Genomic DNA, 18410 nt, shown 5'->3' on the forward strand with positions numbered 1-18410 from the left:
TTTCAGATTGTTATCCACAGAATTTCAGAGGTCTATTAGGTTCCTTTGAGGAGTAACTAAGAGTATGTATCAGATTTAAGCTGGTTGGTTTGCATCTCCAATGCAAGATTTGTAAACTATCTGTTTTAAAAAAAAATAAATTGAATACCTTTTATTACTTATTGGGGTCAAGCATAGAAACCCAAGACAGGCAGATAAATGGAAGCAATTCTTGTGGCCTTATTGGTGTAACATTTATTGATTTTTACATGGAAATGGGAAAAATCAGTCAGAGTGGAAATGTGCAAGCTTGTCCTAAAGAGTTTGTAGGAAAGCAGTGAAAATACAAACTTGAATATGTTGCTCTTGATACTCCATTCTACCTGGGTAATTTTCCTCTATCTTGCCAAATCTCTCTGTCTGCTTGGCAATTTAGTGTCTGCAGGTAGAATTTTTTGCTGTGATCAGTTAAGAAGTTCTCTGGAACTCACCTTCTAATGTTTTTATTTGCTCTCTCATTGTTTCCAAAAATATTCCTTTGAGCTTGGCATTCTAGGCATTTCTGACTGTAACCTAGCCTAGAAGGAAAGGATTTTCAACTCATTCTGAGACAGTGAAGTATAATTTATAGCTGCTTATATGGTGGATTGAATATGGCAACTTCCATGTCCATGAACTTGGAACTTTATGGGAATTTATGGTCTGTTTTTTTTCTATGTTGTCAATGGAATATCCTGTAAATCTAGGCCTCTGAGATCAGTGATAGGAAGGCCTAATTTGTTAGGAATTCCTCTGTCCTGTTTTTACTCAAGATAAATGGAAGACTTTAAAAAGCTCCCCTGTTCTCCAGGGTTGCTTCAGCCATACATGAACAAATACATTTTTCTCATATGGAGAGAGGAATCTTGAAAAAGAATGGCACCACAAAAAGATATCTTTGCCATTAATGTGTGACTGTTCCTTAGTTTATACATCCTGGAGCATCAGGTGTCCACAGAGAAGAAAGAGGAGAGAATCTGTCACTCTCTAACCTTTCTGTGACTTACACTGGAGACCATGTGAGTCTCCAAGCTGTGAATTGTTCGAGCTGGTGGTACCAGTAGGAAGCTGGAGGACAAACTTTAAAATATGGATAGGAGACCTCTGTGGTAGAAAGATAAGTAATAGTTGTGTTATAATGTACCCCAGAACACTGGATACTCACTTCAGAGAAAGGAGAATTACATTTTATTATTTATACATTTATTAAGGAAAGCAACATTTTATGTTGGCCTTAGGTTCTGGTCACACTGTTTTGCTTCTAGTTCATTAATGGTGAATCTTGCAGTTTTGACTTTGTCTGTTTCTACTTTATTTTGCAGCCCATACTCCTTGTGCATTGCAGTGATGTATTTTGGAATTCTTACTAGAATGTTCAGTTGATCAGAAGGGCAAGATTAATTATATTGTATTAATTGTATTAATTTAATTGTATTTTCAAAACCAAAGTCTTTAACAACACTTAGAAATGAAAAGCCTTAGAATTCTAGGTTCAATTCTTGAGTTCTTATTTCAGGCACATTTCAGGATTTGGTGCAGCTCCTTAGCAGGAGTTAGTTTTGTAACTAAACACTAAATAAAAGTCCTTGCTCTGTCTCGTCAGACATTTTTTGAAGGTATGTCAGTATTTCCACTGGAATACTGCTGGATCAGCATCTTTTGGTAATGTCAAAATCATTAATTTATAGCTTACAACTTTCCATTTTTACTGTTAGTTGGTTTTTACTTTTCATTCAACTTTTAGCAGTCTTTTAATTCTATAGATTCTGAATGTGCCTAGTAAAATGTAAATTTGCTAGAGTAGTGTAATAATCTTTGGGCTGAAAGCATGCAGAAACCTACTCAAACACAGATTTCTGGAATCTGTTTTCTGAGGCCTGAGGTCTCAGGTAGGGTAAAAATTTGCATTTCATCTTAAAAAGTTAATGCTTTTGCAAGTTGACATTAAAAGAATAAATGACAAAAACAGTTGAAAATGCAAAGTGTTTGGGATCTCACTTTTTCTTCAAGTCGTGAATAAGAACATCATACACTAATAGCATTTGGCATCAGTACTGATCACCAGAGTTGGAAAGACGTTCTTTGTGTTGTTTTTCAGAAATCTGTTTTTGTTTGTTTGGTTTTTTTAAATCTCTTTTATTTGCTTCATATCCATGAAGTTTTGTGAGACAATGTCTTCTCCTGCATCTTAAGGAATATCACTGGTGATTTAGTGAATGCAGGTGTCATGTTGTGGGATAGCACATTGTTTTGTGTACAGGTTCTTAGCTAGTAAGAAAGGTAAAGGTAACCTAAATGCATAGCAAAAAAAAAAAAAGATATGAAAAGCCACAGCAAACCCAATGTTCTCATAAGGAACTGCTGCAAATTTTTGTTTCAAGTGATAGTGATAACTCTTAAATATACGATTCTGGTTTTTTGCAAAGTGTCTGTTAATTGGTAATATCTCATGTTTTCCATATGCCGAATCTGCCAGATCTCTCTGGTTTTAGAAGACATTTAGTCTCCATGTTTGGTGTGGCATAGAAAGCTCCTACTAAACTGACTTGTATTTTGTTTTCCAGTTTGAAGCTGCGTGGGTGCTGACAAATATTGCCTCGGGAAATTCCCTTCAGACTCGAATAGTGATCCAAGCAGGAGCTGTCCCCATCTTCATAGAGCTGCTTAGTTCAGAGTTTGAAGATGTACAGGAACAGGTAAAGATTCAGAACAGTGTTGAATTCTGTGTGTGTGTTAATTTATGGAATTGGAGGCTTTTTTGTTTGACTTTTTGTTTGTTTTGTTTGTTTGGTGTTTTGTTGGGTTTTTTTTTCCCTTCTCTGGAAAGGAACAAGGCTATCCTGTAAGAAAGCCTTTAGAGAAAATGCAGTATATGGAAATTACACACAGCAGTTGCTTTGTGCTTAGCATGTGTTAAGTTACCTAAGCAAGTATTGTATTTTTCTCTTTGTGGAAATTATATACTTAACCATAGCTAATGAGGTAATTCATTTTGTTCTCTAACAGGTTGGTATATTTCTGTCTGTTTAGGAATTCAGGGAGTCTTGTTTGAATAATTGCTTTAGATATGAAAAGTTTGTGCCTGTTTCTCCTGAAGATAAAGCATGAATAGAAATTACAGTTTGTTCTCCAAGCTCCTTACAGCATAGATGAATATTCTTCAAGGCCTACAGGGATCAGTATAAAGCACAGGCAAAACATTTGATTCAGTAGTTTCCATTTGAAGTCTGTAAATTGTATTTAAACAAGAATATACTTCAGACGTATAATCTTGCTTTGAAGACTTAGGGTGATGAAATACTAATGATGTTAACAAATTTAGTTTCAGCCAATATTAATCCTAACTTGAAAGTATGTACCTTTACAATACAAATTTGACTAGCTTTGGGTCCAGGTATTGCTTTTGTTACATTCTTTACTCCATTACTAAGTTCTGTGTTTTTTCCTTTAGCTACTTGCAGACCATGGCTTAGGCTTTACTTGAGTAAATGAAATTAAACACTGAATTCTCATTTTGAGAACTTTCTGTGGTGGTTGGTTTGTTTTTTGGTGACCTTTTTCTGATTATTTCTTAGTTTCAGTATCTTTTTGTGGTGGTGAAATGACAAGCACTGGCTATTCCAGTAGCACTCTTTCAGCAGTGTTGTTTGCAGAGATAGTGCCTCATTTTCACTTCTGCTCGATACTTTGATGTGTAAATATCCAGTGTCTTTGTGGACTCCTTGCCACAGAAGCTTGCTGTGAGCTCAGGTTAAGCTGATTATCCAGTATGATCCATTGTTCTTTTCAGAGTCACTGACTTCCAGGGTTCAGTTCTCCATCCTGTGAGTGTGACCTCTGTTCTGTGTTCCTAGATATCTGACCTTGCATTTGGCTGAATTGAGGTGCATGATTGGAGGAGTCCCAACTCAAACATTGGACTGCTTTGTGTAACTTGCTTTTCTTTCTTGTAGCTGGCTCAGAGTGTACCACCTGTACTTAAGGTTGCCTAACATTTTCCACAAGACAGATTTTTTTCTTAGTTGCCTGTAGCTGTCAAGTTACTCCACTTTGTATCTTTCCATTTTCAGTGTTCTGTCTCAGACTGTATTATTGTTGAGAAGGCTTTTAAAGAGGAATGGAATTTAGGTGTTTGAAAAAACGTTGAAGAAAATACAAAGTATTTTTTGTCCATTACTTTAGCTTTGAGGAGCTGAGTCTGCTGTCGTTGTAGAAATTAGAAATGTGATAGGGAACTTGCCACAATGGCAGATAAATGCTGTGTTCTGCCCGTATGAAAATCCATCCAGACTTAGCTATATGGATCCTTTCAGATTTGTATTTTGGGGGTTGAGCTGGGTAGCATTGTTTTCCAAATTCAGCCATCACTTGAAGAGTGCTGTTCCTGCAGAATGATTGGTGCTCTGTATATAGTCAAGGCTGCTCTTACTTATTTTTCTCCTAATGATTGATCTTCTGTGCAAGAGCTAACTTGCTTTTTTTGTTAGGTTGTTATCATCCCTGATGATGTCAGAGAGCAGGTGGGAAGAGCAAACCTGTTTAGATTAAGTTGTGCAGCCTTCAATCTTTCAGTGGGTGAATTAACAGAAGAGCTTAGGGGCCACAGTTAAGTAGTTTATCTGGGTCCTTCCCCACTCCCTGCCTCCTAATAAACTGCTGACATATTAAAATTCAGATTGCAGGCAAGCAGAGTGGCTTGGTTGTCATTACTGAAAAATATTCTTCCATGCAGTTCAAGTGCTGCCAAATTCACGATCTCTTTCTTACTGGTAATCTCAAAGTACCAGTTACAAATTGCTCAGTAGTAAACTGTGTTGAAGAAGGAAAATGTACCGTGGCAAAGTGTTACACTGTTTCATCGTGGGTTTCTCTGCTGCAGCTCTGGAGATTGCAGCCCTGCTCACAGCTGACATTGGGTTTAATGCTGACCAACAAAAGAGGACTTCTGCTTTTTTTCCCAACAGGTTTAAGAAGCCCCAAGCACCTCACCACAGTATCCTCTGAAACAAAAATTAGGAGCAAATAAGCACTGAGAAGTTAGCTCCTGTACCTCTGTATTACAGGATAGGAGTAGTACACAATTGCATAGTATTTTTCCAGATGACTCTTGTCTCATTCAGTATATGCACAGATTGTTGCCCTGGTAACAGATGAGTGGGTAGTAAAGGAGGCTTTTATTTGTCACACTATGACCCTGTTTGTTAAAGTTGGAACAAGTTATAGTGCATGGAGGAGAATAGGGAAGAAATTCTTACAATTAAGCCCATAGTAGGTTTGTGAGAAAAATGTTTCTACTGCTTAGTGTCTGATGCAGGACGATTTCCTTCTCTCAGTTTTCAGTAAGTGGGTACTTGTTTTGGGGTTTTTAAATGCTCAAGGTGAAATATTTCTTTTTCCTTTTGTAGCTGAGGACAACTCAGCAGTGATTTTTATAGTTAGGCCTGTGTTTTGAGCAGGTCTGATCCTGGAGTTCTCAAGTTGGATTTCTGATACTAGGTGATATTTGCCTACAATTTTCTCCTAAAATGATCACCCTAATTATGTCTCACAGTAGTACTGTGAAGATTATTATTTGCAGGCAACTGCATTTGCAACAAATTACAAAAATACAGGAAAATACAGAAAATATAATGTGTTCAGGGCAGAGGAGCCAGAAGGTAACCCTGTAATCATACAGTAAAAGATGAAGAGAGAAAGAAGTATTGAAGACTGTGTTCTAATTAAGATAGCAATTATTTAGAAGGAAATGTTAGGTGATAACATTATTTTGAATTCAGAGCATGGCATAAACAAAAAATATGTATAATATCTTACTTATTGGCTAGTCATTATCTACTGTTTTTGTTTTACAGGAAGTCAGTTTTAAAGATTTATGTGTTTACTTTGTCTTTTATTTCTAGCTTCCCTTATCAGTAGCTCAGGAACAGATATCAGTGTACCTTATCTTTTGATCACAATGTTCCCAACATGTACTTTTCGTATCTATAAGCCAGTTTTAATTTTACACTTTTTTCCTTTGCATATGCTAGTTTCAGAGTTTAGTGAAGAGTCTAAATCAGCTGTTCTATAGAAGTCTGTGATGGAATCTTTATAGCTGTGTTTAATAAGCAACACGTATGTTAATGAAATGATTCCTTACATCCTTTTGCAAGATCTGTTTCCCATTAAGTTGTACAGGCCTCATTTAGTTAGCCTACCATCCTTTAAGTCTTTCGTTGCTTGTATTGTCTGTCAGTCTTCCTCTGTGGTTAGTGGTCAAACCATTTAGCGTACATTTTTCCCATCAGAGAAATTGAATTTATCACAGAATCTACATCTGCATTATTTATGAAAAACACTGTCTACATCTCCCTTCTCTCCCCATTTCTGTTTTTGGTGTACTGATTTTTAGGTTTAGTTAGTGGCATATGTCCTAGTCCTTTTCCACTTACCACAGGTTTTTTCTTCCAAAAGACATCTAGAAATTTTGATCTACCTGCCTGAAATTATTTTTATTGTAAGACTTCATCAAAGCCCTTATGACATGCTTAAGGTTGATGTGGCTTCAGCAGTGTCTTAGCTGCAGTTCTTTCCTGACTTTCCCTGCTGTGATACTTAAAACCCAGATGTCACCTCGGGTTTCCTTGATGAACATGGAATTTCCTTCAAAACCCATGTAAGGCATTGTGCTGCCTGTCGAGGAGGATTGTGAATGTCTCACAGTGACAGGTGTGTGTCACTGTGCTCTGCTGGACAGAGGGTGGCATGAGCATCCCCTGCTGCCCTGTTCCCCCTTGGGAAAGTTTGCATTTTCAGCTGAGACAACCAGTATGTTTCTCCCTCAGTGTTTTTCCATTTCTAGTTGTATTGCTGTTCCTTTTGGTAACCATCACTTGCTTGGCAGAGCTGACCTGTGGGACTGGTGTCCAGGTTCTGTTTGGCTTTTATATCAGCAGTCCTATTAACAAGCACTTGGTAATCAAAATCAGGACAAACAGTCAAGGTGTGAGGATGAGCTGCTTTCTCTGTTTGTCTGATGAGATATGAGTAGAAGGAGCTATAACCACTCCAGGCACTGAAAGAACAATGTTTTCTGTGTTAGGACATAGTAGAAGTCATCTCTGAGGAATGTGTCCTTCTGGTATCCTTCCTTGTGTTCACTTAGCCAATCACACTTGCATGCAAGCTAATCTTCACCATCTTCATCTCAGCATTGGATCTTTTTCCCAAGTCAGCATCCAGATGTTGAGAAAGGGTTGATTCTTTGTAATGTTTCTTCTCCACTGAGAGACAAACTCTGCACACTCTTGGTGATTGGTTAAGCACTTAGTTTAAATACCCGAAGAAATAATGGCTGAGACTCTTCAGAATCCCAGGGATAGTGGAGAGTTGTCAAAAAGCATATGGATTATTCACAGAAGGCACCATATGGTTCAACAGTACTCTACAAGACTTGCACTTTACTTTTACTGACTACTGAAGTTGTCCAGCACTGCAGGAAAAAACACTGGAGTTCACTGATGAGTAAAATAAATGGAAGACTTACAGCAAACCCTACTCTGCTGTTAGCAATAAATGGAAATTTATACAAGTGTATAAAAATAGATGCTGTCAATTAACAAGGCAACATTTGCACTTTCAGTTTGCACACAGCTTTTACCTGAGATGTGGGTAAAAAAAATCAGGCTACAAATCTTAAAATTAATGTAATCTTTAAGTTGGGGTTTAGATAGTAGAAGGTACTGAAATGGATTTTTTTTACTCAAATATTTTTGATTGAATAAGCTCTAAAAGGGAATGAACATGAAGACATTTAAGTTGTGTAGAATGAAGCCAAAGCCAAAGTGTTGTGGCAAGTATTTGCATCTTGAGGAGTGCACAAAAGAAATGGAAATCATTGAACGTTATTCCGACAAACAAACCCTGAAGAAACTTGTCATTTTTCATGTGTTTGTGGAAACCATGACAGAGCTTTGTATTTATGGCAGTATTTGATGAGAAGAATTTAAATGAGCTTGAGTTCTGTTCCTTCCTTATCTGAAGAACTAAAGTAAATCCCTAAGGAGAGACATCTTCCTTATTGAATGAAACATTGCATATTTTTCTAAAGTCACCCCAGGACATGGTATTTCAATTAATTGGCATCTTGTGTCCTATCAGTGATTAGCATTACAAGGATTTGTTGCAACATCTTCTCTTACCAGCTCCTGTGACACCAGACTACACAGCCAGACTTTCCTTGCCTTAAAAACAATGAAGAATGGGAAAGCAGAGGTGCTATTTGACTTCTCTGGTCAGACTTTTTGATGTGAGATTTGCTGTTGCAAAACCAGTCAGTCATTCAGGGTCAGAATGGATTCTTGGATTAAGTGATTATCACTCTTGTCAACCTTAAAAATAGATATTGCTATAATGGCAGAAACAAAGACCACAGACAAATGAAATAGGGCCTCCTTGTTTTTTTACCCGTCTAAGGATGTCCAGGCAAGGAAACTGTGCCTTCATACAAAATCACTCACATCTTCAGTGAAAGACAATTATTCTTTCTCCCCTCCCCCCCCCCCCTCGCAAGTGCTTTCAGAAGATTCACAAATTTATTTAGGACTGAATCTGAAATCTTTGGTTCATTCCTCAGACTTCTCCTTGCTGTAGAAATGCAAGTATTGGAATGAACAACAGGTGTGGCTCCTTAAGGTTCTGACATGAGTGACATTTTGCAGGAGGTGGCATATATTCTGTCTCTTAAGCTAAATTTTTCTGGTAGCTGTCTTCTGTGTGTCGAGTCCAAGAGGCTGCCAGATCAAAGTTACACTTTTTAGATAAAATGTTGTCACATTAGTTGTAAAAAGAATAAGAGTTAGAATGCAAAATGATGATGAAGATCAGTTTTGGGAAAACATTATGTAGTTATAATGGCTGTGCTGTTTCATAGCACAGGTCAGTAAAGTCTCGTGCCCTGCCTCTGACTGTGGCTGGCAGCAGAAGCCTGGAACAGAGTAGAAAACAAAACAAACTAATCCTTCCCCAGAACAGTCGCCTACTCTCTTCGCAACTTGCAGTTTAATGGCTCTGATCCTATGCCGTTGTTGGTAGTACTGGTACAGAGGTGAAGTCTTTTTATTTTGTATCTAGCAAGCTGACAACTCTATCTACATTCTGTATATACCTCTGGTTTTAGCTGTATTCATTTTGCAGGATTTCCCAGTGCATTTGGGCCTCTAGAGTGGTTGGAGTCTTGTTTTTTAAAGTATGCTTTAAAAGTATGTTTTTAAAGATGCTGCTTTTTTAAAGTGGCATATTTTCGCCACCATTTAAAAATATCTTACAGGAGAAACCTAATGCCTTGTATTAATTGACACCATATTGAAAATTAATAAATACATTTATTTCAGATTATCCACAAAATTCCTTTAGGTAAAAAAATTTGGCAATTCTGTCTGTTTTTTAGAGGAGCATTTTATTTTAAATAGCTATAGAGAGAGGGAAGAACATGTTTATTTTGTGTGAGGAACTTGCTTTGTTCAATTGGAGAAATAGTTATGCACTCATTTTACTGCAGCTGAATACATAGCCTTCAACTGAAGAGAAATTTGGGGAGGACATTCAGCTGCTATCCATGACAAACAGGATTGCTTTTGTCCTCTGTATGTAGAATTGGGAGTACTTCAGTGGTTGTGTAGATATATGTGTCTAAAGCCAAAAGCCAAATAAGCCGACCGAATAAGCAGATACATGTATCTATTTGATATGACACTTAGTCTTCTGCTAACTTGAAGTACATAGCAAATGTGAACTTCATAAGCTTTCTTGTGTGGCAAAATACTGTAATTTGCATGGAATTCATAAAATTGCTTTTGTACTTGACATGGACTATTTCTACTTTCTAAAGCTACAGCTCTCGTACTAGTGGACAGTAATATATAAAACACCACTTGGCCTAAATGTATAAATCAAAACCAGTTAAATCTTTTATTCTCATCATATTACAAAAGATTCATTTCATGCTGCTTTAATTCTGGTAATTTTGATCTTCTCAAAGTGAAGTTAGGGGTAGTACTGATGTCCAAGCCCTTACATTTTGCCATGCAATATGACTTAATCGGCAACACTGGTTCTGTCTCATATAGTTTTATTTTAAAGAATTTATGTCATGGCCCACCCGAACTCTTTGATTCTGAATATTGATTTATCTTGAGCAGAGATTCTCATTTTTATCTGTGACTGTGTAAACAATGCATGTTTTTATGCCTTTGTAGTAAACACTAATATGGGCTGTTCCACACAAACATTTTTGGGTAGATACAGACTTATACAGGCTTGACCTGTGCTACAAACGTCTGGTTTTAAGTTAGGTGAACAAGGAGGGAATGTTCCTAAGCCTGTGGAGGTGAGCTCATCTCTTACGTTGTGGACAGAGCAAAGGTATGTCTGCCTGCACAATCTTTGGAGACATACATGTTTGCTGTTATGGTGTTCTTTTAGGTATCTGCAAATATTCCTGAGTCATATAATGAGCTGGAGTGTATACATGTAATATGCAACCAGAATACATTCTCCTTCTGTACATTGTCCAGGACCTAACAGAGAGAACAGATTCTCTCCCAACTCTATTGCATATGTTAAACTGGTGGAATTTTGAGAATAATAGCAATGATTATTCTGTTTTTCATTGCAGGCAGTATGGGCTCTTGGCAACATTGCTGGAGACAGCACTATGTGCAGAGACTATGTTTTGGACTGTAATATCTTGCCCCCTTTATTGCAGTAAGTTTGTTTAATATGTTTTTCAGAATTTTGCTTGAGTGCCTGATATGACTGAAATTTGGGTTTTGCCTTGAAGAATAGTAATACTGTTTTCTTTTATTGTGGAGTAATCACAGTTTTTAAAGGGGAATCCTGAGCTACTTTTTTAATGAAGCTAAAATGCAAACATGTTTTTGAAGCAGCTAAGCTGGAACTATTTTATTCTACAGTGTGGGTGGATGTCTGGGCTTATTTTAGAGTCACAGAATAATTTAAATTGAAAGGCACCTTTGGAGGTCATCTAGTCAAAGCCTTTCTTTCTTCATAGCAGGTGAGATCAGATTAGATTGCTCAACTACTTAACCAGTCAAATTTGGAACATCAAAAGTAGATTCCGTAACTACCTGGGGTAACCTGTTGCAGTATTTGACCATGGCGTGGTGAAACACAGTGTTCTGATACCTAATCAGAATTTTCTGTGTTTTGCCTCCTGATGGTGTCTCTTGTCCTGTCACTATGCACCTTTGAGAAGGATCTGCCTTCCTGTTTTCTGTATCCACCTGTTAAAGTGTTGCTGGCAGCAGTTGTATCTCCTCTTGCACCATCTCCTTCTAAGGCTGAGCAAATCCAGGTCACTGACGTCCCACTGCGTGTCATTTCTCTAGCCTGCTAGTTATCTTGGTGATCCTCTGCTTAAGAAGCATATTATTGCTGAACCAATGACACCGTCTTGTGTTGTCATGTCCAAATTACAATTACTCAGTCTCTGTCCTTTGCAGACTCTGCAGCAGGAGAATTCTCCCGTGCTCTCATAAAGACACTGGTACAGTGGGAGATGGCCGTGAGAAAAAGAAATGGAATTGTTATGCTTGTGGGAAGATTAGGTCTTGACTTCCTGCATTTTCCTAGGCCAAAATGGGACTCATACTCTGAGACTGACATAAAAATGCAGTTTGGCTATGAGAGTTCTCTTCAAAACTACCTGAGTGTCCTCCTCAGAATAATTTTGTCACAATTCCTGTGCCTCTTTTGACTGTTAATCTACCAGATCAGTATCTAAGCATTTGAGTGAAATTTAGTGTAATGTTTATTGTTCTTGTTGGGATACTAGGTTCCTGTGTCTAGCAAGTGTATTAGTAGCAATCAAGGATGATTTTTTTTAGGATGTGTTTTCATAGAGAAAAACTATCATATTTTGCCCTGGTGTATGTTAAAAAGAGTTTGATTGAATGGTTCACACAGTTAACAGGGTTGCCTGGCTTTGATTTTTTGAAAGCAATGGTTGGAATTTTTTGTTGGTTTGTTTTAGATTGCTTTCAAAACAGAATCGTCTCACTATGACCCGAAATGCTGTATGGGCTCTGTCCAATCTCTGCAGAGGGAAAAATCCTCCTCCAGATTTTGCCAAGGTAAGAGATGCTTGAAAGAAAATGTGTTGTGAAGTAGTGATAACCAAATTAGTAGTTTAAGGCGGTGAAACTTAAACTAAACAGAAGGAATGCTTCATCAGAGAAATTCTGAAATATTTGATGGCCGTCTTTCAGATGAAGTTTTTTGAAGTTTTTTGTCTAGTCCTTTGGGCAGACATTCACAACCACTGTTTTAATATGGCTGCCTTGTACCTTTTTGTTACTGTTTGTGTACTGGAGACGACTGTCCCATGGCAGAACAAAACTCTGCAAATCTTGGCTGCTGTAGAGCAGCACCTGGCACATCTTAGTAACAAGTAACATCTTAGTGGACAAGTCTGAGTTTCATTGGCAGATGTTCTGTAGAGGCTGAAGAGTTGCTGTGCTGCTTTTCTGGAGACATGCTTCTCCAAGCTTGTATAGCTACAGTCATGCACAGAAGTGCTAGCTAGGTCTGAAATTATCTGAGTATTGAATCTTAAGATGCCAGTGCCAAATCCAGTAATGACATACAAAATCAGCTGACATAATAATAGGTCTTCTGGCCATTTTAATTTTATGTATCTCCTCTTAATGTTTTACAGGTTTCACCTTGTCTTAGTGTGCTTTCCTGGCTGCTCTTTGTCAATGATACAGATGTATTAGCTGATGCCTGCTGGGCTTTGTCCTATTTGTCTGATGGCCCCAATGATAAAATCCAGGCTGTGATTGATGCAGGAGTCTGCAGAAGACTTGTGGAACTGCTGATGTAAGAAATCTGTTGCAAGCAAGCGTCACTCTTTTCCCTGACATCAAGATTATAACAATAAGGAGTTTAATTAAATAGGTCTTGAAATGTTGTGATTTCCAAAGAGCAAGATTTGAATTTTAATTTTATTTGTCTGTTCAGTGTTCTCTATTTGTCATGAGTAACAAAAGCAATGGAGCTTTTCTTGTACTAATTTTGCTGTTTCTTAAGAGATGTTTTCCTTCACCTAAGAGCTACATTTTGTAAAATCCATAATATACATTGGAATTTTCCTTGTGTCATTGAAGTCCATATTATCGTTAGCAAGGAAATTACCTAAAGGATATCAAAGATAAAAATATAAAGAATAGTTCATTTTACTAGAATTGACAGTACCAGGGACTTGAAATATAAATAATTTCTTCAACCCTTACTGTAGAAGAGTAGATAGATGCACACTTTGGTCAGTAAAGTGTAGTTGTGAGAGTCGGGGTCACAGAGAGTGGCCTTGTTCCGAGCCATTGCTTCAGATCCAAGGCCAGGGCATGGACCATTCAATGGCCTAAGAACAAGGAATAGTGGTTTTCAGTGATGTAAACAAAAAGACTATTAAGGCCTCTAACATTAGAGCAAATGTGTTGCTGGATTAATGAATGGAACACATTACCTCTAAGTAGTGTTTTATGAAGAAGTGTTTTCATTGGAGAAAAAAATTCCTAACTTCACTTTTCCTATTACAGTTCCATTCCATGATGGAAGATGATAAACAGGGTTTGATGGCTTAAACACACAACTTCTGTCCCTGTTCTTCTGTCTCATTCTTGGCCTTTGTGCGTGCTAAATTATAAGTGTATTTTATAGTTAATGATAATTACTTTTTCCTCCCAAGGATGCTTGGAAGTTCTCTGAAGTACTTTTATTCTTTTAATATTTTATTTTTATGCTGCTGAATGACATCTAAGGTTCTAAATATTTAGAAACCCTAGAAAGGCTTACCATTAGTTTAAAATCAGAGTGTTTATTTAGGTAGTGAAAGTCAGATTTATCTGAAGTTTTCCCCTGGCTGATAAATGTTCCTTCTTTGAGAGTGTGAAGCTGGAGGTGCTTTGGGAAGGTTAATACTTATATTTTTCTTTGTCAATTTTAGGCATAATGACTACAAAGTTGTATCTCCTGCCTTACGAGCTGTGGGAAACATCGTTACAGGAGATGATATCCAGACCCAGGTATGGATGAACTTTCTCTTGTGTTGCACTGCAGTTCATCTTTCTGTTAATTGTGGTAACCTGTTCACAAGCACCTCCTCTTGTTCCTTTTGAAGTTTGAAAGTGAAGGTTGATGACACTAATTGCTTCAAAGTGGGGTGGTTTTCAGTTTTTCTATTCAGTCCTGAACTGGTGATGGTTCTTAGGTAGCTGTGTCTGGGATTTGTGGGCAGCTGTGCAATACCCCTCAAGGGTGGGATGTTTATGGTTTATTTAAAGCAAATCTGTCTCTTAGGCTGAATTTTGTGCTGAGTGATGTCGCTGGTAGTGCCATCAAAGGCCTGTCACATTCTGTGCTGTTGCCAATCTGTGATGAATCTATCATATATATGATGAAGATATGTCATATTTATGATGAAAACCAAGTGTCTGGTCATATTTTGGGTGGTGTGTAGCTGTGTCTGGACATTTTTTTGGAGAGGCATAGGTAGGAGGCAGTGACTCCAACCCCTGTACTGGAATTAAACTGGAAGGCAGAAATCCTGGTGTGTCAGAGGCATTAGGTTGTCATTGGGACACTTCTGTAGTTCTGTCACTCTTAGACCAGAGTGAAAGACGAGTTAGCAGCATCAGGGCACTGTTTCAGTATCTTACTCCTAGGAAGAAGATAACATGATTTTTTGATTGTTAAAATATATTTTGTGTAGCTGAATTGCAGAGGCATTGTTACGTTTATTTCAGTGGCATTTGTTTCACAGATCAGTCATAAAGAATGATTGAGGTGGGATTTCATAATTTCATTAAAGATAAAACCACAAGGGATGACTAATTCACATGCAATACAGGTTATTAAATATTGCATGAATCTTAGATTTTAATTAAAAAATAGTTTAAACATTTTTGTTGCGCGCGCTGATTTTTTCTGAGGGGCATACCATGACCTTGCCTAAAATTCTAGAGAGCTATATAGGTAGGATAGTTTGATAGTCCTGCCTGCAGATTGTGCTGTATGCTAAAAAGTGATACAGGATGCATGTAAAAATCAGTAATCAGAAGGAAGAGCCCAGCTTTGAGAGCTGATACATTTCTGAATGTGAATGCAAGGTACAAGTTCTTCAAGAACTTCTCTGTAAAACCTTGGGGCACAAACTTGCTTTTACTTTTTCTTTCATTTTCAGCTAGTAGCAATTGGCAGTGCTTGAACATGGCTAAAACCATGGATAGTATGCATGAAAAAAAATTTGTCCCAGCAGATACCTGATAAAATCCTGAACCATAATCTTTGCTATATTAATCTTAGTGGGGAGTATAAAGATTTTAAGACTATGGAGTGATGCAAACAAGGGAATTAAGTCCTCAGATTCCATGATCAGAAGTCTTGACCATGATTCAGCTTGACTGGAGTATTTCTTGTAAAATTCTGTACCACACTGTTCTTTTCAAGGTGCTGCTTTTGCCACACAAGGCAAAGCTACTGTGCTTCTTGGTGTTTTCTCCCAATTTTTGGCTTCATTGTTAGAAGTTAGAATTAATTAAAAAAAAAAATTGTTCATTTTTCATTTTTTGAATCTTGTAATGTCCTTTTTGAGGGTCAAAAAGTCCTTCACTATCACACATGACATAACCAAGGGTGCTGTCTTGTAACATCCAAGTTCTGGGGCATTTTCTGTTGTACTTTGGTCATTTAGGAAAAGGAAATTTTGTTGCAATTTTTCTGCACTGTAAAATTGCAGGGTTTTTGCAATTTTTGTAATTTTTTAAATAAGAATTGTTAATTCATAATGTCACTGCATACAACACTGATCACTCTGCACCACAGTGCCAGCAGATATGGAAACAGAAATAGTTGGTGCTTGCAATTGTACAAAAATACAGGAAAATACCATAATTTTATTTTTGTTTGGTCATAATGTGCTTAGTATCTTCTTGATTTCAGATCACACTGAAATCATTATGAAGGTGTAATCTCTTACCTGAAAGACTTGGTAGTTTTGCTCTTTAGTTTTCCTGGAAACGTTTATTTCTTAATTCTTGCTGGGGTTTTTTTGTCTGTTTGTTTTTTTGTGTATATTTAGTAGTTTTTTAAAAAAACCTCTGTGATCATCTAATGGGGTATGCTTTTTTATATTTTCAAAAACATCGTACTCCTTGTTCCTGTGATTCTTTATCCTAAATTTCTTCTATGGTGTGTTTTGTTTTGTTTTTCCTGTTGTATTCAGGTAATTCTGAATTGTTCAGCTCTGCAGAGTTTGCTGCACTTGCTAAGCAGCCCAAAAGAATCTATCAAAAAGGAAGCATGCTGGACAATATCTAATATAACAGCTGGAAACAAAGCCCAGATCCAGGTAAGCTTTTCAGCTATGATCAGTAGTCTTTGTCCTGCAGACTAGAAGGAACACAGGTGATTTTTTTTGTGCATAAGGTGCATATTTGTGTGAATGCATTGTCACAGATATATAATTGCATACAAGAAGTATATTACTGAGTGTAATTAGAATATTTCAGTGGCCCAGTTATCTGCAAATTCAGATAATTTAAGTTTCTAATCCTCTACACATTATAAGGGGGCGAAGACAGTCATGGTAGAAAATGCCAAAACATGGCTAAGCTCAAGAAAATTTCAGCTTAAATAATTTGCTTTGTGCTTTTGACAGTCACTAAGATACAGCAATTTTCAAGTATGAAAAGAATAGGCTACAAACTTTCAGAATAAAATAATTTCACATATTTCTTGGTTTCACCATTGACACAGACATACATTTGAAAGTACTTTATTTCTGTTAATATTTGCTTATAATTCCTTTTATAATTCCCATAAATGGGCCTTACAGTGCCCCATTGTAGGTATGTGTGCTTAGCCAAATCTAAATCTGCTGTTTATGAAACTGAACAGTAATAGAGGCTATCTAACATGTCCTGGTATTTGCCCTTTGTGATTACACTAAATGTTGTAATCCCTTCATATTAAGTGGTAGCACACAGAAGCAAATGAGTCCCACTCCCTTATGTCAGTCATTACAATTCGGCTTCAGAAGATCAAATCATTGTTCTGAGTCTGGACTGAGTGTCAGCCATCAGGAAGAATTCCCAGGACTTGTCTCCAGGTGGTATAAATCAGAGATGGAATATCTTTTCCTCAGAGAAAAGTCTTTGGCTAGTTGAAGAAGAAACAGCTTAATATATTTTGTTTTCCCTGAATATTGAGTTTTGTTCAAGAACAGCTGTACTAGGGAATTTTTTGCTTGTCTTTCAGGGGTGTGGTGAGATGTCAGGTGTCCCCCAAAACTGCTCTGTGACTTCTCAACTGGTCAGGGGAGAGAAAATAAAAGGGAAGTTTCATGAGTTGAAGTTAAGGACAGGGAGAGGTCACTCACCGATTACTGTCATAGGCAAATCCAGACTCAATTTGAGAAATTAATAGAATTTATTACCAGTCAAAATCAGAGTGGGATAATGAGAAGTAAAACTAATCTTGAAAACACCTTTCCCTCACCCCTCCCTCCTTTCTGGACTTACTTTATCCCTGATTCTTTTCCTCCTCTCCTTGGCAATGCAGAATACAATCAGTTCTTCACAGGTTGTTTCTGCTGCTGCTTCCTCCTCAGGGAGGGAAGTCCTTTGCCTGCTCCAGCATGGGTTCCCTCTGGGGTCACCAGTCCCACCAGCAAACCTGCTCCAGGGTGAGCCTCTCTCTCCAAGGGGCCACAAGTCCAACCAGGACTCTGCTCTGATGTTGGCTTCCCATGGGGTCACATCCTCCACATCCACCTGCTTCAGTGTGAGGTTCTCCATGGGCTGCAGGAGAGTGTCCTGCCTCACCATGGTCTGCACCACGGGGCTGCAGGGGAATCTGTGCTCTGGCACGTGGAGCACCTCCTGCCCTTCCTCTGGCACTGACCTTGGTGTCTGCAGGGCTGATTCTCTCACATATTCTCACTCCTCTCTTCTCTGGCTGCAATTACTTTTGCCCAATAATTTTTCCCCCTTCTTAAAGGAGTTATCACAGAGCTGCTGTTACTGTCTCTGGTGGGCTCAGCCTTGGCCAGTTGCAGGTCCATCTTGGAGCCAGCTGGCATTGGCTCTGTCAGACAGGGGGAAACTTCTGGCAGCTTCTCTCAGAAGCTGATCCTGTAGCTCCCCCCACTGCTGCCGAAACCTTGCCATGCACACCCAATACAAAGAGCATTGCCTCATTCCTTCCCTTTTGCAGAAGTGTTGCAAAAGAGATTGTAGTGAATGATAGAATCATGAAGGCTTGGTTTGGGAGGGACCTTAAAGATCATCTAGTTTCAGCCCCTCTGCCATGGGCAGGGCTGCCATTCGCTAGAT

General features: G+C 38.0%; 1 protein-coding gene across 1 annotated transcript in view; it reads left to right on the plus strand.

The window, feature by feature from the left end:
• The window catches only part of KPNA1 (karyopherin subunit alpha 1), a 50782-nt gene that overhangs the window by 16838 nt on the left and 15534 nt on the right, over positions 1–18410 (plus strand). The window contains exons 6-11 of the mRNA XM_030958932.1: positions 2583–2714; positions 10673–10761; positions 12050–12149; positions 12734–12897; positions 14024–14102; positions 16301–16426. Of these exons, the coding sequence (XP_030814792.1) occupies positions 2583–2714; positions 10673–10761; positions 12050–12149; positions 12734–12897; positions 14024–14102; positions 16301–16426 (690 nt within the window). The remainder of the gene's footprint in view (positions 1–2582; positions 2715–10672; positions 10762–12049; positions 12150–12733; positions 12898–14023; positions 14103–16300; positions 16427–18410) is intronic.

The sequence above is a fragment of the Camarhynchus parvulus genome, chromosome 1, assembly GCF_901933205.1.
Source record: "Camarhynchus parvulus chromosome 1, STF_HiC, whole genome shotgun sequence".
NCBI lineage: Eukaryota > Metazoa > Chordata > Aves > Passeriformes > Thraupidae > Camarhynchus > Camarhynchus parvulus.